This window comes from Lytechinus variegatus, chromosome 16 (genome assembly GCF_018143015.1).
Source record: "Lytechinus variegatus isolate NC3 chromosome 16, Lvar_3.0, whole genome shotgun sequence".
Lineage (NCBI taxonomy): Eukaryota > Metazoa > Echinodermata > Echinoidea > Temnopleuroida > Toxopneustidae > Lytechinus > Lytechinus variegatus.
Genome location: NC_054755.1, coordinates 26,187,538 through 26,211,393, shown reverse-complemented (window position 1 = coordinate 26,211,393; position 23,856 = coordinate 26,187,538). Strand labels below are relative to the sequence as shown.

The 23,856-nt window shown below is 36.1% G+C and overlaps 1 protein-coding gene across 2 annotated transcripts; it reads left to right on the top strand.

The window, feature by feature from the left end:
* The first annotated feature begins 7,143 nt into the window (after positions 1–7,143).
* LOC121429400 lies at positions 7,144–21,221 on the top strand. 2 transcript variants are annotated; one of them, XM_041626380.1, is made up of 2 exons: positions 7,144–7,244; positions 20,384–21,221. In XM_041626380.1, exon 2 carries the CDS (start codon positions 20,718–20,720, stop codon positions 21,183–21,185), a length of 468 nt encoding a protein of 155 aa, XP_041482314.1. In that variant the 5' UTR covers positions 7,144–7,244; positions 20,384–20,717; the 3' UTR covers positions 21,186–21,221. The 2 variants fall into 2 exon arrangements, with proteins under 2 accessions (XP_041482314.1, XP_041482315.1); XM_041626381.1 differs by lacking the exon at positions 7,144–7,244 and adding an exon at positions 13,798–14,107.
* Positions 21,222–23,856: the final 2,635 nt, after the last annotated feature.

Genomic DNA, 23,856 nt, shown 5'->3' with positions numbered 1-23,856 from the left:
ACGAAGTGATTTAAAAGTCGTTCGTACGGCGTTCGTAGCATTTCTTAAAGGTAATTATAAACGATCCATTACAGAGTGACGAACATCTGACTTCATAGTTCGTAAAAGAATTCACTCTCTTCCTAGATTTATACATTAACATAAAACCTGAAATAGTTCAGTTCAACTTCTTACTACTTCAGTCTTATTTTGTTTTTATATACCTTTCCTTGATGAAGAGACTTACCGGCCATGCTGGCTATATAATATAATCATAATCAGAATGACTCTGAGGTCTCCCTTCTTTATGAATAGCAGAGGCACAGTTATATGACCGAATTTTGCAAGAGTATATTAGATTTAAGCCACCTTATATAGATACGAAGTCAAGTTTGATTGTGTAGTGTATGTCGTGCGAAGGTGTCAAAAAGTAACATATATACAATGGAGGGGATGACAGCGCAACAATGAGCCTTGTGGCCCGGTGGATTAGTCTTCTGACTTTGAAACAGAGGATCGTAGGTTCAAATCCCAGCCATGGCGTATTTTGCTTCAGCAAGACATTCATCCACGTTGCGCTGCACTCAACCCAGGTGAGGTGAAGCGATACCCGGCAGGCCTAATTCGCTGAATGCATGAGCGCTGAAAGGCAGCTCGAGCTAGAGCCGGGGTGACAATGATAATAATACCGCGCCTCGGAATAGAATATTTCTAGATAGATGGCGCTATATAAATGCTTTATATTATTATTATTATCATCATTATTATTATCATTATCATCATCATACATATCGTTGACATCCGTTCCGAGAAATTATCCTCACCCTTAACCCCTAGGAGGTACCACTTCCATTCTTCATGTAAAAGGCTTGTACATTCTTCATGTACAAGCCTCTTGTGTGTATACACTCCTTTAACCCAATAGAACCTGTGTAGTGTAAACATCTGGGAAGTTATTGTTTTCTTAATCTACATGCACGTTTGAAATAAAGATGAAAGGACTTTCTTTGATAAAAAGGGTATCTAGATTTAAACGGAAATGATTGAAACAATTGAAATCAAATTTTTCTCAAATTTAAACTGATGAAATTCTTAACGGTAATTTTGAAAACAAATCACCGTACATTAAACCTGGAAACCTCCATAGACAACAGAACAAAGTTGTAGAAGAGCGTTTGAGCGGCTTAGGTTTGTGGAATGAATGAGCTTTTCGAATTGTGAGAACAACATCACCTGAACCTATGTGATAAACAAACCAAATGATATTAAAATTGGAAATTGATTTCAATTTTTTGGGCACCTTAACATGTTTAAGTTTATGGAAATAATAAATGAGCTCTTCGAATTGTGAGAACATCATCACCTGAGCGTAGGTGATAAAATACAGATCAATATGGACATGGAGTCCTTTGCAGCACTTCAGACATGTACTCTTGTCCTTCTCATGGGTAACGGAAGGCGGCATGTGATATATTCATCACATTAGCCTATTGAAAATGGCCACATTTCGTTTTTTAAAACTTTCTTCTTAAATAAAGTGCAAAAAATCGGGTCAATTCTTCTTAACTAAAATGAGGACGATAAAAAATGAACAGTTTACCTTGGAAAAAATGTCTCACAATCATATACATGTAGAGGTTTTAAATCAATCATAATATAATAATAATAATAGGCATTTATATAGCGCCATATATCTAGAATTATTCTATTCCGAGGCGCATTGTTATTATTATTATTACCCCGGCTTTAGCTCGAGCTGCCTCTCAGCGCTCATGCATTCAAGGAATTAATCCTGCCGGGTAACCATTCACCTCACCTGGGTCTAGTGTAGCACAATGTGGATAAATTTCTTGCTGAAGGAAATTACGCCATGGCTGGGATTCGAACCCACGACCCTCTGTTTCAAAGTCAGAAGACTTATCCACTGGGCCACAACGCTCCACATATATGTGACTATATGGCAATATTTCATTTTTACCAGTCCTAAAAAGGTATACATGTGTATTTTTTATCACCTTGGTCATTGGCATAAAATATTCAATTACCGGTATTACCCTTACGATATAATCGCCTCTTTTTCATGTAATGATTTCTAAGCAGACTACATGTCTGAATACGAGAAACATATTAGATCTTCTTGCTACAGTCACTCCAATGAAACCGACTGTAGAACAATCAACGATATTACGTTCGAATGACATATCGGTTAGTTCGGAGTTGGTCCAGTTGGTGGCTGTAACTGTATCATTTAGGTGACAGCAGAACAATTTTTTCCATGGGAAGGAGGCAATATTCCTGGGGGTGTTTCATGAAAGTTGTCAGCACTGACTAAATTGTCAGTGCTGACTATTACATTGAAATCCTTGCTCCTGATTGGCTGAGAAGCTCTGGCCTCTGACTGTTACGATGGTAACTGTCGTAGAAAGACATCCTGTCAGTGCTGACAACTTTCATGAAACGGTCCCCTGACCTACCCCATCGTGTTCATTGGATTCATATCAGTTAATCATGCGTTAAAGGCCAAGTCCACCTCAGAAAAATGTTGAAATCAATAGAGGAAAATTAGACAAGCACAATGCTGAAAATTTCATCAAAATCGGATGTAAAATAAGAAAGTGATGACATTTCAAAGTTTCGCTTATTTTCAGCAAAATAGTTATATGAACGAGCCAGTTACATCCAAATGAGAGAGTCTATGACGTCACTCACTCACCATTTCTTTTGTTTTTTATTGTTTGAATTATACAATATTTCAATTTTTACGAATTTGATGATTAGGACCTCATTGCCTGAAGCACAAAATGTTAAAATAATGGAATTCCACGTGTCCAGGGAGGAGTGAAACTTCATTTCACATGACAGTGACAAGAAAATAAATATATTTCATATTTTATATAATAAAATACAAAAGAAATAGTGAGTGAGTGATGTCATCAACTCTCTCATTTGGATGTAACTGGCTCGTTCATATAACTATTTTGTTGAAAATAAGCGAAACTTTAAAATGCCATAACTTTCTTATTTTACATCCGATTTTGATGAAATTTTCAGTGTTATGCTTGTTGAATTTTTCTCTTTTTTATTCAAATCAAGTTATGTTGGGTTGGACTTGTCCTTTCAGTATGCGACAGGAATATCCCCTGAATATCTTTAGTTTTAAAAATCGAAAATTTGCGTATAATCTTTGTACAACACTGTTGTCGTGTGGATATACATCAGGAGGTGTGGAACGGGGGGGGGGGGGGGGAGTGGATGGGTACTTTTTCCAAAACCTTGTATAAAAGAAACATAGAGAAAATTATCATTAGACTTTATCATTGTCATTGTTCTTATCATTATCATTTTTATAATCATATAACTTTATATATACAATGTACATAAAGATCGTGGCAATTGATTTAAAAAGAAAAAAAAATCCAGCAAGGAAGAGAGTAAGTGAGGGAGTAAGAAGATGAGGAGGAGGAGGACGGAGAAAAAAAGAAGCAGATGAAGAAGAAGAACAAGAAAAAGAACAAGGAGGAAATAAGAAGAAAAAGGAGGTGGAGAGAAGCAGAAGAAGAAGAAGGACTAGCATAAGAAGATGGAGAAAGAGAAGGAGAAGGAGCATACGTGACAAAAAGAGAAAGCTGCTCTGATCTAACTTAAATTCCTTACCTAACATTGTAAAAACATGTTCTAAGACAGCAGCTTCAGCTAGAAATGCTAAAAGCAATTTTAAGGAGCAATGATAATGGGTACGCATATAAATAAAATGGAATAGACCCTGCACTTTGTGGGATGGTTAAAATCAAATAAATGATTAGCACGCTTCCAGTCGTTGTCTTTTTGGAGTAATAGTCGACGGAACAGAAGATGACCGTCAATTTGCGAGCATGGAGCCGTTGTCTGGATGGCCAATAGCGAGCTGATCGAGAAAGAAATCGACCAAGTACGGTAACAAGCCGGGGGAAACCTAATAAACCAAGGCGGCAAGAGAACATTTGATAGCTACCCATAAAGACACCCGATCCCCGGGCTAAACGTATTTGCATCCATGCTTCCACCCCCAAACGACAATTGTTGACGAAACTACACTTCTCTTCTTGGGAAGAGTTACAAGCAGATGACCTTTTTATAGAGTCCTGTGTTTGTATCTTCTTTGTTTTCTTTTCTGGTTCTTTATTAAATCTGGAGTGCTTACGAAATACTTTAAAGGGGAGTTCAATCCTGGTAATAATATTCGATGCCGATGAAAAGAGAAAACCGACCGTCTCTTTATAAAAAAAAATGAAATTCAAATAATCTGTATACATCGGACACAAATTGTCAAAATTAACCATGGTGGTTTCCGTTGTATTATCACATGTGGATGCGAATTCCCCCTCTGAATATCTTCACTTTCTTTCGGATCTTTTTTGTTCCCTTGCTAAATCCCAATGGCATATCTACCATTAGGACCCTTCTTGTATGGCCGCAGAACCGGGGGTGGTTACTGGACTTCTTACCCCACAGTTTTTGGCATCCATGTGAACCAATGTTGAAACGACAATCAAATTGTCATATTTATGTTCAGCCGACCCCCCCCCCCCCCCCCCCCCCACTTGGCTCAGCTCCCCCACATTCAAACAGCTCCACTGACCCTCGTCTTGTTTTAGAATCGCAGCTGAATTGTGATAATTAAATGTATACGTATCACAAATCAAATTAAATCACAATTAATATTAATCTAATAAAGATAAAAACATATAAATGAGAGCACATGGATAGAATATGATTCAAATGCACAAATGTTGACTAAAGAGAGAACATGCAATTTGTTTGACAAAATAACTGCAAGTACTGTTTCAATTTTACATACTCATCTGTAAATTTCATTTATTTACCTTTACGAAATCAGACACGTTCCTGTTTATCAGTATTGCTACCACTTTACTAAATATTTCTAGAGTTTGATAATATACAACTTAAGATTGTATTTTTGTTACTTTTATTGTCATAACTTCATTTTCTAATATCATTTTTCATTATTTTGATTTTCATTCTTGTTCTTAATTCAAATTACACTGTTAAAAATAACCTGATTTTACAGAAAAAGGAGAGAGGATTTTGCAGAAAGCAATAACAGAATCATTCTGTTAATTCATGAAACAGAAAATTTTCTGCAATTCAACAGAACAGGTCTGTTTAAAAAGGGGAAAAGGATGTTTTACTTAAGGAAATTTGTAAGGTTCCATACACCAAATACCAATTTCCTGTGATTTTACATGATATAATGTAAGTTTACGCAATCTTGTAAGATTACAGTTGTTCTCGAGACTCTGCTGCAGGAACTTCTTTTATTTTAAGGACAAATTTTCTAACAATGTAGTTCAAAATCGTTTCTATTCAATTCAACAGAGAATTATATAAAACAATATCATAGCATACAAAACATGATTTATTAAAATATTTATCCTGAAATTGCGGTAAAGATATGAAAATACAATATGGAAATTTCTTTGATCGCCATTATCATTATCAAATATGATATTGTCATTATCACTGTAATATATCTTTTCAAGCATATGTTTTAATTCATTAGGCCTATTGCTTAAATGAAAAATTGGCATTATGATGACATCATATCATCGCTATCATATGGTTTAATAACATTTAATTATTTTCTTTTTACCAAATTTGATTTCCAGGTAATTCTTCTTAACGTAATTATGCTCTGTTGTTTACACTTACGTCTTAGTTTACTTTTATAAATGGTTTGGTAAAACGGATGCCCTTTTATATTCATTTCCATTACATTTATTTTTTTTTCAGCGACTTATTTCATGTAGGCCTACTCTGTTTTCCTTGTTTCAATCGAACCCCTGAATGTCATGGGTATATTTCCTTGAAAGCAATTTGTGAAATCCAAAGAAGACATCATTTGTTTATTCAAATTTAATTATATTTAAAGTCCATTGAAGTACAAGGTTCCATTCTCAGAAATAAATAAAATAAAGCCCCTCCAAAACAAGTTTGAATACTTGTACACAGAGAGGAATTATTCATGAATGAACCAATTCAAATGCAACAATCTAATACCACTACCAGTTTTAAAAGGGCTTTAGCTAATTTAAGGAAATGAATCACAAAGGGATAGGTTGGTGGGGTGGGGGTAAGTCTTTTTTTACGTTTTACATGATTTTTTTTACCCATTATGCCTGCATGTATGCGTAATACAGTATATAGGGATAAGACTTAATGATGATGGGTGTTTGGAAGGGTGTCTGGGGTGTATCTGTTTGTGTGTAAGGGTGAGTGTGCAGTGGTGTTAGACATTCAAATTAATCCATTTTTAATTATGTATCTGAGTAATATTTCACCCTATAATAATATTATATTGAAGATATTCTGTATATTTCGAACTTATCATTTGATTACAATTCGTAATTATTTGTATAAACTTACCTTTTTTGTATTATCACCTGGTAATAATTACGATTATGTTTTATGTATTATTCATGTATACTAAGATTGGGTGCCTTTTACTTTGTGCATTTTATTCATGACACGACCCCAGTGCAAATCAGATTCTGTATCTGTTTGGTTTTTTACCGTGTGAAAATAAAATTTATTAATCTATCTATTTATCTATCTATCTATCTAATGAATAATATCCATTTTAACCACTTTACATAAGATTTGCATGCTAGCCCAAATTCTGCGAAAAAATCTTGAGAAACAACATTTATCGCGTTTCATATCACCCAGTCCTGTCTTGGTAAATGACGTCATGTTGTCTTATTTAACACTGTCACCACATCCATTTCCCTGACTCTCGCTCGCTCAGTTATATCTGCCCTGGAAACTAGAGAAAGGATAGACATTTACTTTCTCGCTATTTGCTTGGCTATCGTTGTCCTGACGTCACAAGTTACGCGCCTGCGCAGTATACATTTTGCTTACAGGTGTGTAGGAAGTTTTTCGTCTGCCACAGAAAACGGAGTGTGTGTGTGCGCGCGCGTGTGTGTGTGGAGGATGCGGGTGCGAGTGCGGAGACATCACGTGCGTGGGTGACGTTCCCACTGTGGCACGGTGGCTAGCGTGGAAGCTGAAATGCGGGAAGCGTCTCATTGTGACATGGTTGCTTACGGAGAGGAGTCATTTACGTGGAGCCTAATGGAATGAAAGGAACACACATACGACGAACACGCCAAATCAGAATTAGCGGGAGAAAAGTGAACATAAAACCTGGCGATGCACCTGTGACGACAATACCATCCCTCGGCAGGAATTAGGTTAGAACAGAGGTAAGAATTACACTATTTTTGTATTTTCCTTAACTTCCGTTTCACTGCCTTCATCTAAATTAATACGTCAAGTGCAAACAAAATGGGTCAAATTAAAACAAACCCAATAGATTTTTTTCGTGGTTTTCATATTCATTTTCATAGGTAGCACACGTGTTCAAGGCACCAATTTTTTTTTTCACCCAATTGTTTGAATAAAATAAAACAGCTTAAATGTCAATGCCTTTGGAGAATCGAGAGAGACCGGGGAGAGAAACGCAAGTGAACAAATTGGTTCTAAGATCATAAGGTGAATTCGTACTACCGACTAATTCGAGTTGGTTTCATAGATGGCAGATGAATTATAGATTCAAATTTATTCATTAAATTTGAATGAAAGCACTTTAAAGAGAGAGCAATGTCGAAATAGACACTCTTCAACCTTTTTCCAAGCATCAAGAATGTTGCGTTGTAATGTTTTGTATTTTTTTCCAGGGAAATGAACAAGGCCATAAATTATCGAAATTAGCATCTCTGCTAGATTATTATCATTGATTAATAAATGAATATGAAGTTATTGGATTTATCTGAAATTAGGAATACAGTTTTCCACCATCCCTTCTAAAACACGTATAGTGTATTCTGAATAGTTAAATTCATCCATTGTCCAATGGTAAGTTTATCCATTTATTAGTTTTAGCAGTTACCAGGTGTAAGCTCACCCTTCAACAAATTTAAGTACATGCAAGGCATGGCACAACTAGGCGTTGAGGCGTGCGCCTCTTATCCAAATTATGCGGGGAAGTTAAATTTATGCAGAGGTTCGAGGTTCGAGCCCTGGTCACGCCTTTCTGATCTGACGGTGACGTTAAAGGTCGGTCCAGACGTAGAAAATCATTATCTGATTGATATACGTCTCTAAAAACTCATTCACACTCAAGGCCGTAATATAATAGGATACTGACTAAAAATCGGAAAACCCTAGGGAAAATAAACCTTAAGGATTTTTTTTTCTATTTCATCTGGGGCCCGTTTCAGAAACAGTTGCAATCAATCGTAACTCTAAAAATCATGCGCAACTTGATTTTCAACCAATCAACAGCGCGCATTTGAGACTTGCGATTGATTTTTTGACTTGCGTTTAAACGCAACTCTTTCTGCAACGGACCCCCTGAATATACTGTCATATTTGGAAAAAAAATACTTAACACTGTTCTGCTTATGATGCGTTTTTAAATGTTAACTTAAAAGAACTCATGACACGACCATTAAGAAAGAATACAGAATTTGATAAATTTTAGGTAAAAATAAAAAAAGCTCTGGGAGTCTGGAGATATACATTCATTGTTGTATAAGTAACATTACGTTCAAATTAATTTACGTCAGATGAATTTTAGCACGAGATTTCTGCATTATTGTGGCCATCAGTGTCAAACTCAGAGCATGACGGGTCAAGGGCACATTAATAACATGTTTAAAATTGAATTAGGCAAGGCCGAGTGCCCGATTTTGGCGCTATTCTGCTCCGATAATGTAACCTTCAAAAAGACAGAAACTGTGTTCATCATTGTTCACATGCATCGCCTTTCGGAGTAGGGCAACGAACGTAACGTAATATAACTTTCTTCTCTCTACCTTTTTTCTTCATTATCTCTCCCTTTTCTATTTTTACATTTATCATTACACACTTGCACACACACCTCACAAGTATCCCTATACGCACATACATTAAAAGAAATCACGGTAACATGATAAAGTGTTACAATATAAAAATAATTTTGATGAAGATTTGATTTGATTTGATTCATTTTCCGTTCACAAAGCACAACAAAATCAAGGGTAACAATACATAGTCAAATGTAAAGTACAATATCAATCGGAATAATGTATACGAATTAGAAGGTATAAACAAGGAGAACTAATGCGAACTAAAGTAACGAAGGGAGATGAGGATGAGAGTAATAAGATAGCAATGAAACAATAAAAATAGTGATTAAATGATAACATTACACCTAAATCTAAGGTTAAAAAGATGAGGCAATTTTATGGCCAAGTTTATGTGGAGCTGGATTAAAGGTTCGCAAATATTCAAGATTTCTTCACAATTGATCGGTCGAATGTTCACATTAACTGGAACCCGATCTGATATTTGAATTTAAAAAAAATGACAAATCGACCCTTCTCAGTTTTTGAAAGAAAGAATTACCTCACAATCCTTTGATCTTTGTTAGATGTGGACGTGTTTAAAAATGGGTGTAATGGTTCAATGTCACTGCCAGGTATTATTTCATAAAACTATTTGCGAACTTAAATGTGGAATTCAACGAATTCAATTCAATTCATGCCATTTCAGTTTCATTCGTCAGGCAAATTATCACATGGGTGAATTTCTACATTGTAAAATGTGAGGGTCAAACACCTTAGAAAACTGTGACTTGGAAATAATGGGATCCATAAGAGGTAAACAATTGCTAACAAATGAACAAACAGTTGAGATCCCAATCATTAGGATTAATAGTATTTCATTAAAGAAAGTGGGACACCCGGAATAACGGTTGGAAAATAATTTTCGTTCTGTGAAACTCCTTTGCGACAATGATGATGTGATGTGCCAATATGAATCTTTCATTTCCCGTATTATTACAGAAATGACATTTTACTGTAACTACATATAAGGTGTGCTTGTAAATATTCTATACTAACGAGATATTTTTCAAATATCAATTCACAGGACTTCCGGAGAAAATCCAGTTTCCCTTTAACACAAATGTTAGTTATTAATCGTAAGCTTCATTTTCACTATTAATATTGTACACATTAGTCAACAGAATCGATCGATAAAACATGTTCTACGATGCCTGCTCAGTTTTGTGTTTCTGGCCACGGGTATCATAATGATCTTATCAATGTTGTCAGGCAATGCTCCCCCCATCCCCCTCTCCTATTCTATCTATCTATCTATCTATATGATGTATTACTTCTCTAGATTTTGATCATCCTGGGTAAGTCAGCTACCTTTTTATAGGAGAACCTATCTCCCGCTCACTTGAGAGTGCGCTAACCACTGAGAAAATAATCTTGACAAGTTTCATAATGGTATGATGAGCCCAGAGGCGCCGGGATTAGATATAATGAAGTGATGCGAAGTCCCTCTTATGAGGTTTAGAATCTACTGCAGCCGGGAAGGAAAAATGGTATTTCAAAATAATGGATAGGGAAAAAAAATAATGTGGCAAAAATAATTATCTCTCTCTCTTGGCATGATGGATTTTGTTTGCAGTGATAAAATCTTGTTTCGTGTGATTGCAGTTAGCGATGAATAGAAATAATGATTAAAGATCTTAACCCAAGATTTTAACTTAAAATGTCTAATATATTTTAAATTTGCCATTCACGATAATATCTAATATATAGAATTTAATCCTTAAATAAATAAATATATATATATATTCGATTAAAAACAATATAGAAGAATGAATCAGGAAAAAGCAAGACCGGGAAGAAGATGGGAAGAAGTACAATGAAAGAGCAAAAGGAACAAGAAAATTGGAAGGAAAAAAAGAAGAAAAAGATAAAGGAAAGGGGGAGGAGGAGGGGAATGTGAAGGATAATAAGAGGTAGATGAAGGAGGAGAAGACGACGAAGATGATGATAATGAAGAATACAAAATGAAGAAAGAAGGAAAAAAGAAAAAAAATAAGATGAAGGGAAGAAAGAAGGAAAGAAAACAGGAGGAAATACAAATAAGAAGGAAAAAGAAGATGATGAGAACGAACAAGAAGGAAGAGGATAAACTTTTGACCAGCAGGTCGTTTGCTTTGTAGGACATTTTCAGTAACCCTATCGACGGAATCGTTTCATTTTTGTTTCAATCAATGCTGTTGACGCCTATAGACTGATTGTGTAATGCATGAATATTAATTTTCAACAATATTGGATGCTGGTGTTATAATACATTCCATTCAATTTGATGGCATTCATAATCGTTAGATTAATATACTTCTGTATTTTCATTTACATTAGAAGATTATTCAAATTGAACATGTTCTGCCCGTTAAAGTGATAACCATAGTGTAGGCCTACGTCATTATGTGCATGTACATACAGAAGCTGTCACAGACATCCACCATTTTTTTCTCACACTGGTCGTGACACGTTACTTTATATAATTCCAACCATTAAAGGGATGGTCCGGGCTGAAAATATTTATATCTTAATACATAGAGTAGAATTCACTGAGCAAAATGCCGAAAATTTCATCAAAATCGGATTACAAATAATAAAGTCATTGAAGTTTAAAGTTTAGCGATATTTTGTCAAAACAGTCGTCATGAATATTCATTAGGTGGGCTGATGATGTCACATCTCTACTTTTCGAATTCTTTAAATTCAATAACTTTGTTATTTGTTATCCGATTTTGATAAAATTTTCGGCATTTTGATCAGCGAATTCTACTCTATTAAGATATAAATACTTTCAGTCTGGACCATCCAGTTAATGACTGAGTTGTTGAAATGATTTATTTTAAGATGATTTCTTTAAAGCATATCCAAATGATATGATTTTCTTATGGTCAATTTTTGGTAAATATCAGGTCTTGGATATTAATGCATCACGCGTTAACGGTACTTTGACGGTAAATGGATGCTGTATGCATTAAAGGCAATATCGGTTTTTGCGTATCCCTTCATTTATAAATCTTGCACAATACACTAACACATAGGTACGTTATGATCAACAATGCCTTGTCACTTTGTGGCATTTTCTCCCACATTTCAGTCTTATCATGATTATTGCCGACATTTATGGCTATCTAGAAAGAGGTGCTCTGATGTCGAATTCGAACAATAAAATATAGATTTTCACTTTTTCATTATTGAAAAAAAAAGAATCTTGATTTGAGTTGAAATTGAAATTGAAATGGTTTATTCAGAAAACTTCATCGCAGCCAAAGGCTGAATTGCGAAATTCTGTACAAGGTAAAATACAAAATATATACAATAACAATTGCTATAACAAAATGACATATAAAAGTAATAAAATAAAGTTATATGTTGGAAATTATTATATGTTGCAATTATTCATTCGCGTCTCACTAATGGTGAACTAGCATAGCAGTGCCACGCATTCGTATATAATCATGACGATGTGTTATTACGATATTGTAAGGCTTTAGGCACAGGCATGAACAGTACACAAACGATTGTCACATCTTCTCCTGTTTTTCGACAGCGAGAGGTTCATTCGAGCAATGGAATCAATACACCATATTGTCTAGGTTATTGGAGAGTATTTATTTAGAGTGACAATGTAATTAAACAGCTATCTTTAAAGACATGTCTGATAGTGGGTGTTCTATGATCTTGAATTCAACGTGCGTCGTTAAGCGGAAACTTCCGATTGTTGCTTGTTATTCGACTATTTTAGAATAGGAACCGCAGTACAGAAAACATCCTCTAAAGCTTGTCCAGGGTCTTGTAATATGTCATTTAGATTACTGTTTTATAGTATACTCTATAGGATACCCGATTTCCAAAGAAAAAAGATTACAAGTCATTCAAAACTCTGCAGCACGACTAGTCTCCCGTACTAAAAAAAACACTCCCATATCACACCTGTAAAAAAAATTACTACTTTGGCTCCCAGTCTACTCGCGTGTAATGTTTTAAGTACTGTATTTAACTTCTTAGTGCATCCATGCAATGGCTCCAAAATATCGTAATGATTGTTTAGTTCAGTATGTACTCAGACCAAGTTTTATGGAGAAAGATCCTTTGCCCATGCTGCCCCTTCACTTTGGAATACCACCCAATCATATGTTAAGAACCCTTCTACACCCAAGTTTAAAATCCACTTTGAAATCATACTTATTTCAAAAAGACGTTTAAATGAGTTTGTGCCAGGATTGCCAGCAAATTTCTCTCTTTTTTATTTGACTGTCTTCTTCAGAAAGCGCATAGGGACGCATTTAGCAGTGATATGCGCTACTATATAAGCGTGTTGTTATTATATTATTATAAGAAATTCTTTTTTTTTTAAATAAAAATAAGGGATTTCAGTGGCGGTATTTCTGAACGTGTGTTTCGGGACACTCATTCGATCTACCTTTGACGGATTAATCTTGCTTGTCGATAACAGTTTGAGACGGTATTTACAAACACTCCTCTTTAATGCCACGCGATTTACAACCTCTCTATTAATACTAAGATATCACGTGTACTCGTGATTGCTTTTTATTTCATGGTTTGGTTTCGTCTTTCTATTTTCAAAAACACTGTTTGTCTGGGATGAGCAAGAGTAATCCAAAGGCTATCACACTAAAGACTTACAGAGAAACATGTGACATCCGCGTGGTGCTGATTATTCGACTATTTTACAGTAAAGAAAATATCATCTTATATGGAACATCGTAACAAAGCAAGGATTTCGAAGCTTGTGGTAGCTTTAGTTTTCCCTTTGTTCGTCCCATGCAACCCGGTTTCTAAAAATAGAAAACACGACCAAAATAGAAATCAAACCAGAGTTGTGTTCACGTGATGTCTTATTGTTTGGGAGGGGAACACCGCGTGGACTGGAGAGACTTGTTTGTAAACACCGTCAAAGTTCTAACCAAAAATAATTATGAAACATCGGGAATTCCTACTCTTGTTATCTTTTCAACAAGTGCGAATGAAAAGAAACCAGGCATTTGGGACGTGCTACGGTAATTTCCATGGGTTTTGAATCGTGTGCGAATTGCAAAGTGCATATTCGATAATAAATTTGGTAATTATCTATGCAAGTGCCAGTGATGCATGCAGTAACGAGCCGTGTTCTTGGGAGGGATGCGTTTGTATACGGTACATACTTTTTTTTAGCATTTAGGATCGAAGGATCGAAGTTGGTGAGTAAAAAAAAATTAGAACGCTTCATATTTAGATAAAAAACAATAATTAAGCACTGTTTCCAATCACATGAGAGAATTAGAATTATACCAATATTGTTATGTAATAGATCATTTCCGATCTCGAAGAATGAAGTTCTTCATTGTTGATGATGAATTATTTTAGTCTGATAACCTTAAAAGAATATAAACATGTAACTAAGTACGGAGATTCCTGGTTCATTATCTTCTTTTTTTCAAACAAGTGCACACCTAGTTACCAATAGCATTTCCATTTATTTGAATGCAGTATAAAAGAACATTGTCGATCAAGTGCCTTGCTCACGGGCATATGTTCCCTCGGCCGGGGATCGAACCCCGGACTCTGCATGTATAGCCAGGCGCCCCAGACCACTCGGCCACGGCACCTCCTCAGTGTGGATTTAAACGATCGAACTTTTCTCAGGCGTTTTATTCATCCAACTGTATGGTTCTTGACAGATTAAAGGCGAGGCTCATTAAAAATATAATTTTGAATAGTCAGAGTAAAGAATGATCTAACGTATAGAACATTGAAAATCCTATCAAAATTTGAATCAGAAATAGAAGGTATACACTAAGAATTTCATCGCTCAATCAAAAACGCTAAATGTTGAACACGGGCTGTACGCAACAGTGATAGCAATGCAATAAAGTCACACTCTAAATATTTATATTGTTATTCATTGCTTTAGTAAAGGGGGATTCCATGGTTTAAAATCCTTCATCACAATTATTTGGAATATGTTGAATCGCCAGTAGAGTCACGATCGTTACTTATTCAAAAAAATTCCTCATATGGATCCCCCCAAATAAAATATATATAAAACATATAGTAGTCCATTGAAATACACGTAGATACCAAGCGAAAAGGCGGATGCGTGTTGTCACCGACTCTCCAATTTTCTTTTTATCTATGAGTTTTATTAGTTTTACAATCAGAAGCATAATCAAGCTCTCCGATTTTCATTTATCATCCGTGGTACTGAGGGGATATTCTAATCGTCATAACCATGATAATGTTCTTATTTAAACTCCGATCTCAGAACAAGCATGCGTTGAAAAGCTTGTTTGGTTTATCTATGTTTTCTAAAATCAACTGGTTGCTGAGATTGACATACCCTTTAAAAACGAAGATGAGTGAAATCGCCTTGCATATTTATCGTCGCCTCGGCACTAATAATGTTTCCAGATCATAACTTAGATTATGGAAGAGCTTGGTTTACGATCAGCTAAATTTAGATAGCTCCGAGGCTCGGTTAGTGTCCATCGAATCCCAAAGCGTTCTGCTGGGTATTTAAACATTCATACCCTTTACATGGTCTGCTGGTGCTCTTTACATTTGTGCCACATCTCACTCAATTTCCTAGTCTAATGTAAGCCCTCGTGCATTCCCTACTGACGAGTTATTATTTACATCCCATTTTCATGAGCAAAAGTAGTCTCATTTTACTTGCATGAATGATACTGGGCTACGGTTGAAGACTAGAAAGAGCTATGTATGAATACAGTATCTTTTAGAATAGAGCTAAACGTTAAAATACTAGCATGACCGCTGTAAAAGTATTAACGATCAACTGGAGGCACCAAAGGGGGGCATGGGCATTCATCCAGTCGGAACCATTACCCCCTCACCCATTTGCCCCCAAGAATTTTTGAGGAAAAAAAATCAAATAAAGAGTAATTTGTAAATAGACTGAAATAGTAGGTACATGCTGTCACAAGCATTACGCTCAAGCTGTAAGTACTTATAATACTCCAAACTTTTAAGAAATCTTACATGTTTATTTGCCCCTCTTCCATGTCCATTTTTTGTTCTCTACCACCCCACTCCGGGAAAGTTTAAAGATACTATGATAACACTGATAATAATGGTTGCATTTATATAGCGCTTTTTGTCTGAGGATACAAAGAAACTATATTTTGCTCCGCGGCTTTAACTATGTAAATGGTGTTCAGGAATTAATCCTGCCATGTACCCATTCACCACACCTGGGTCGAGAGCAGCACAGTTTTTTGGAAAATTCCTTGGTGAAGGAAAAAAAATATGTAGAGACCCATATACACTTTATATAATTCTTTCCCAAGGTTTTTTTTTTTTTACATCGTTAAAAAAAATAGAATTTGGTCTTACTCAAATATCGAGATTATTAAAATGGAACCGCAAAAGTGAACCTTCTGTCCAGGGAACATTTGTTGTATGTACTGATCTGTCGGGTCTGACGATTGCATTCAAACGTGCTTCAGTAAGTTTGCCATTGTGTTGGATCGTTAATTTAAGCTGCTCCCGTTATAAATCGTAAGCTCCCTATTGTCAGATGTCGCTGCTTGCCTGAGGATTGTGTAAAATTTTGTTTAAAAATAACTTTTTTGCCATCCGAATCGTAAGCCCCTATTGTCAAGATCTCTCCGCTTGTCCGAGGATTCTGCGAAAAAATATAAAAAATTAGATAACGGCGGCTAAAAGAACACTTAAATCCATCCGAATACTCCTTTCTGTGCATACAGGAACAGTTCCACTCTCCACCCTCAAGGTTTTCAATGACATTATCCAGAAAAATAGCGTCTGGTTTGTGGACGAACAGACTGAAGGGACTGAATCTCTTCAGTAATTCAAAGTGTAACTGATTGTTTGTGTACATTATGTTATATAGCGCTTTTGTCTGAGGATACAAGGCGACTAATTTTGCTTTAGCTCTAGCTAACACTTTGTCCACGGCGCTCAAAAATTAATCCTGTCATGTACCCATTCACCTCATCTTGGTCAGTGGGTCGAGAGCAGCAGCTTTGGAAAAATTCCAGCTGAAGGAAAAATATGTAGAGATCCATATACACCTTATATGATTCTTCTCCAAGGTTTTTTTTTTACATTATTCAGGAAAAATTCAGCATTTGGTCTTACGCAAATATCGAGATTATTAAAATGGATCCTTAAAAGTGTACCTTCTGTCCAGGGGAACATATTTTGTTGTATGTACTGATCTGTCTGGTCTGGCGATTGCATTCCAACGTGGTTGAGTGTGTTTGCCATTGTGTTGGATCGTTAATTTAAGCTGCTCCCGTTATAAATCGTAAGCTCCCTATTGTCAAGATGTCGCTGCTTGCCTGAGGATTGGGTAAAATTTTGTATAAAAATAACTTTTTTGTATAGATGGTGCTATTGAATAGGACATCATTAGCCCTCTGGCACTGTCTGAAAGACAGTTCTGCCATCCGAATCCTAAGCCCCCTATTGTCAAGATCTCTCCGCTTGTCCGAGGATTCGGCGAGAAAACATAAGAAATAAGATAACGGTGGCTCAAAGAACACTTTAAAACTTCAAATACTTCTTTCTTTCCTTTCTGTTCATGCAGGAACACTACCACTCTCCACCCTCAAGGTTTTCCATGATATTATCCAGAAAAATAGCGTCTGGTTTGTGGAAGAACTGACGGAAGGGACTGAATTTCTTCGGTAATTCAAAGTGTAACTAATTGTTTGTGCACATTGTTATTACTGTCTGAGATTCGTTTACGCGCCCTTGGGAGAGGTTTTAAATTTATTCGACGTATAATCGTAATCTCACTACCATTCCTATGCTTGCCTAAGGATTCTCTGATATATTGAATTGAATAGGTCATCATTAGTCCTACGTTCCCCCCCCCCCCAAAAAAAAAGAGGATATATATATATATATTCTCATTACTGTTAACGAAAATTCGAAATGTCCACACAATAACAAAAATACCGTAATTTTGTACAGGTAAACCGTTTTTTTTCGGGCGGGGGGGGGAGCTAATGTTACCTCGAAAATAGCGTAAACTTTACAAAAGACCCAAATGAATGGAAAAGTAAATGTAAAAGCTTCCAAATTTTACTTTTAACTGTACCATGTTGATTTCAAGCGTTCAATTTATGATGAAAAGTCGCGCAGCAAGTTGCCAGGAATTTCCGGTTAAAATAACAATATAGTACATTCCTGGCAACTATCCTGTCGAAACTTTACCCTTCAAAAAAGATAACTCCTACAGCATGATAGCCCAGGACGCGTAGCTATAATGTATGAGATGACGTATGTATTTTATTAGGAAAGTAAATGTAAAAACTTCCAAATTTTACTGTACCATGCTGATTCCAAGCGTCAAATTTATGACGGAAAGTCGCGCAGCAAGTTGCCGGGAATTTGCGGTTAAAATACAAATATTACATTCCTTGCAATTATCCTGTCGAAACTTTAACCCGGGGAGACAAAAATATCTCCTACAGCATGATAGCCCAGGACGCGTAGGTAGGAGATGAAATATGTTTTTTTTTTGTTAATCGGAAAGTAAATGTAAAAGCTTCCAAATTTTACTGTTAACTGTACCATATTGATTCCAAGCGTAAAATTTATGATGGAAAGTCGCGCAGCAAGTTGCCAGGAATTTACCGTTAAAAATTAAAATATAGTAAATTCCTGGCAACTATCCGGTCGAAACTCTCCTTCAAACACAACTACCTCCTAAAGCATGATATCCCAGGAAGCGTAGCTAGGAGATGAAGTATGTATTTTAACACGGAACATTAACCATTTCCCATCTCGTATCCCATCATGCACCTGATGCCGAATGTTTACCAGTCGAAATGATACAAGTTGGTACTACTCAATTCTTCAATGACTCGCTGTTTACAAAGTTGATGGACATGGCTGTTAGCGTAATCTGCTTAATTGGTCAACCCTTATTGATGACTGAATGATTGATGTAATTCGACAACATTTAGTTTCTTAATCAAAGCATCTAGAGCTTTTTGTGAGCATATCCTTCGAACAGAAGGACTAACAAGGTACCTTCACCTTTGGAAACGGACGATTAAAGCGAACAATTAACGATATAAGTCAGTCAAACATTGCGAAAGGACTACTTGAGGAATATGAAGTGCAAAGAGCTTCGATGTTGATTTCCCGTAGAGGAGATATCGAAATATAATCCCTCTTGATGCGTGGTTTTATTGGAAGTGCAAATGCCAAGACCATGCTTTTTATTGCATTACTCAAATCTGAATTATTGAGCTGATATTATGCGTTCGGTGTGACCATAGAGCTATTAGCACGATGGTCTGACGATAAAAACTGCAAATATGTAATGAAAGAAAGTGAAATAATTAAAAGGGAGTAGGAAATGGGGGAAATGCACTTGCGGAGATTCGATATAGTTTGTGTGTGATATATCATGACGGATCAATGATGTTAATACTACTGATTATATTAGCAATACTAGCCGTAGGATACTTTAAGTCAGTAATGACGAGAATTCTAATATCGTGTCTGTGTAAAGACAAAAATGTATTTTTGTTATTAAAATTAATTAAAGTCTAATTGTTAGACCACAATTTTCTGAATGCATATGTAATTTATGTATGCCAAGAATCAGTAAACTATAGGAAAAACAGTGTTTGCATTTCTTTCACGACTTGAATTTTTCATTGTCGATCTTATGTATTCTGAGCATTACTAATGTAGTACGAATAAATTTACATCAAACGTTGGGGAAATCCTTGTTTTCTGTCCCAGTATTCGAGTTTTAACTGAACATAGACTAGTTTTACCTCAACGTTACCAGTTGAATCGAACCTTGATTCACGGAGTAAACCTATGCACTGTTTCCCCCTAACGTCCATTCTGTCTGCAGTAGCTTTGTAGCTTTTGGGGCAGATTATCATCATAGCTATTGTATATATATGTATATAATACTATTATTGTTATCGATAATGTCATCATAATTATTAAAGTATAAATCAGTCAAGTTTTTGCTTCAAAACGTAAGAAAGCTTTTTTCTAATTATAGTTGTAGATTTGGTGTAGACTGCAGACACGGATCCGGGACTTTTAAGGGGTGCATTTTGTGCCAAAATATATTTGACAAACCGAAAAAATGGGTCATCAATCAAGAAAAAATCTGCGCCTGGTGAGGATAATATAATTGTCCAATGAGCTTCATTGATTCGTTCTTTCTTTCTGTTGTTGAACAATAATTGCCTTAATGAAAAAAATAGATTAAGTTACTTTTGTAGGTGATTTTGATTGCCATCAAGAACTAGCGATAAACCCCATTCTGATCTGAAAAGAATATCTCAATCGAGAGGGGCGTAGTTAAGTGAGTAACGATAGAGCATAAATTCGCTTGAGTTCTACTGGTAAACGTTTCTGAAGAAATCGATCGTCCAGCCCTATGTGGCTGGTTCGCGTGTCGTGGCTTTAGACGTGAATCGATACTCATTTTGTCTTCTGTTTCATTGCAGAGCCCCATTGGGTTTCAACGGCAGAGTGCATGCGACACTTGAAGAGGAAAATCGAAAAGGATATCGACGATTAACTCAAGATCAGAGTTGGCCAAAGTGGCTAGCTGAGGATTGCAGCCACACGCAAGGTCGTGCCAACCGTCCAACCCACATACTCTCTACTTGTCCCTATTCATCTTCCGGCGAAATACAAAACCTGATACAGCTGGACACCCGAGAGGCCAAGGGCAAACCCCAGTTCCTATCCCAGATCGTGTAAACAGGATTTTATTGTTACAGGAAATCACTGACTACATCAACTCCAACCATAGGTGCAGATCCGGTGCAACACAAAATGCCACTGGCTGACTTCCTGTTTTACATGGCAGTACTACTGGGGTTATCCGCAGTAGCCACAAGCTCGCCGGTACAGACTCCCCTCGAAAAGGCTGCCGCGGCGGCGGCAGCCGGCGTAACAGGTAGTGATGTCTCATTCGAAACACCCGCGAATCAACTGTTTCGCGACGCGGTCAGGGTGGTGGACACGATGAAAGATTTCTTGGCAGCGCTGAGTGACTTCGAGCAAATACAAGTGGGTGAAGCGGCCCGGGAAGACCAGATCAGGCTGAATAATGTCAAGAGAGGACCTAGTAATAGCGCATTCCGAGTCAATGGATGGAAGAGAAAGAGACGGAGCACGAGGGAACGTGATATACTCGCTGTTGCCTTCACGAATAAACTGGATCACAAGGCTGCCGATATGGTTCACAAGATCTACACATTCCTTGGAGATCTCCAAACGGTAAGCCGCAAGTTTGGTTAATATTTCATTATCCCCTTTATTCACTCTAAATTCCAAGGATTTAAAATAAATTCAGATCGGCTGTGAATAGTGACCAGTCGAATATTACATTTAGATTTAAACCTTGTTGATTTGAATATAAATCTAAAATATTTGAATTCAAATCTTTTGAGATTAAAACAAATTAATCCTTAAGATTTAAAATAAATACAAAATTCGGCTGGGCACTATTCACAGCCGATCTGGATCTATTATAAATGCTTGGAATTTAGAGTGTTCATTTGTCATTATAATTACTGGAGCGTTGTGGCCCAGTGGATTATTCTTCGGACTTTGAAACAGAGGGTCGTTGGTTCGAATCCCAGCCATGGTGTAATTTTCTTCAGCAAGAAACTGATCCACAATGTGCTGCACTCAACCCAGGTGAGGTAAATGGATACCGGTAGGAAGTAATTCCTTTAAAAGCTGTGTGCGCTATGAACGCCTAGCTTAGCCGGGAAATATAGGAGCGCCTTGAGCACGTAACAAGGTGGATATGTGCGCAATATAAATACCCTATATTATTATTATCAAAAGATAATGATACTGATCTAAACTAAATGATCTAATGGAGTCTGTCACGTGACCAGTCGTTCAATTAAGCTAATAGAAAAAAAGGAGATGCTACAGACTGCTACTAATGAATTTCTTGTATTGACCGGTCTTGGTTTGGAGATGAGAATGAGTTATGGAATAAAAGGATCCACATAACCATCTTATAAAACATATGATAAAGATAATTTTGCTAGGTCATTAGAAAAATTACATACACGTGCTACCTTTGAATCAGTACAATACCCTCGGTCCTGCCTCGAGCGTATTAAAACTGTTTCAAAGGTACCTCGTGCGCTAATTCTCACTAATACCCTTGGTGATGTATATTATTGTTCGCACAATTATACTTTTGTATATTCTTTGGTTAAAGATAATGTTAGATACTCAAAACGAAAGTGACTTTATTTTCAAGTATTTTTTTAATTCATTTACGTGTATAATGGTTATATACTGTACTTACAATCAATACAATATTTATTGCTCAATATAATTATGATTGCTATCATTATAATTTCCGTCATCATGGTAATGATCACTCTTTACACTCTTGTATGACATTACAGTTAGTGTAAGAGCAATGCATTTTCAACAAGTTCAGGGTATCGTACAGAATAATTTATCGAGCCAGTGCACGAAACTATCAAAGACATCTTAATCTGAAATTGGCGATGGTGAGCAAGCAACACACCCGCCTCCAAAGAACACTTGATAATCATATCTGTTGAGTCTCAACTGAGCTTATTACGCCAAATCCATGGTAAAATAATGATACCAGCTTTTTTACGTTGATCCGTAGTGAACTTCTTGTTTTGTTTCCAATATCGACAGAATAAAGACAAAATGATAGAGAAGGAGAAGATACAAAGAAGAATAATAAATTTCAGTTCGCAATCGATTGGTATTATTTTTGGATGCACATGTGAAAACTCTTCTCCCTGATGATCTTATTTTTCCGTTATTTTTTTTTCAAAAAGGAAAATCGATATCGCTTAAATGATATAAGTCTGGAATCAATTAAAGACTTGACCTTGGTGTGACGTCAGATATACGTCACGTTACCCAATCACCCCGCTTAGTTGTTGACAAATTGTGTTCTCAGTACATTTTGACAAATTAAAAACTAGGTGTCGTTTGCACAGTCGAATAGAAATCTGATATTCTCGTAAGACCTTCCAAAATACAAGAAGAAATGTTGTTATATTTGTAACTACTATAATATTATCCGTGCTCCACTTAAAATGAAGTACTTGTAAATGTACGTGTCATTATCAGTGTCATCGATTATCGAAACTCGAAAAGTACCCAATGTATTGGCATGCATCTAAGTTTTATTCTTTATTGATACAATTGAGACTTGCTGGAATGTTTTCCTTTAGATAATAGGCCTCACAAGATTCACAAGATTTAGAAATATCATTTTATAAACAATTTTACCGTCCAATTAATTGTAGATCATTGCCCTCATGCTGTCAAATCGCATTTCTTGGTCAGATAAATCAATCATTTCATTTGGTTTATCGATATCATATGTATTTGGAATAACCATCTCGTTTCACGTTGGCTTATCTTTACCTGGTTTTGTATGACAATGACAAATGCCAATGTCAACCTTTAAAAGGTCAAGTCCACCCCAGATTTGAATCAATATAGAAAAATCTTACTAACATATAATGCTGAACATTTCATCAAAATCGGATGTAAAATAAGAAAGTCGTGACATTTTAAAGTTTTGCATATTTTTCTCAAATCAGCTATATGCAAAACTCAGTAATATGCAAATGAGAAAGTCGATGATGTCCGTCACTCACTATTTCTGTTGTTTTTATTGTTTGAATTATACAATATTTCAATATTTTACAGAATTGACAATAATGTTAACTTAATTGAATCACATAATGTTAAACAATGTTAATTTCACATGTTCAGGGAGGAATTAAGCTCAATTTCGGATGACAAGGGGAGAAAGTCTGAATATTTCATATTTCATATAGTAGAATACAAAAGAAATAGTGAGTGGGTGACGTCATCAGTCCCCTCATTTGCATACCGATCAGGATGTGCATATAACTGTTATGTGAAATTTAGCGAAACCTTTAAA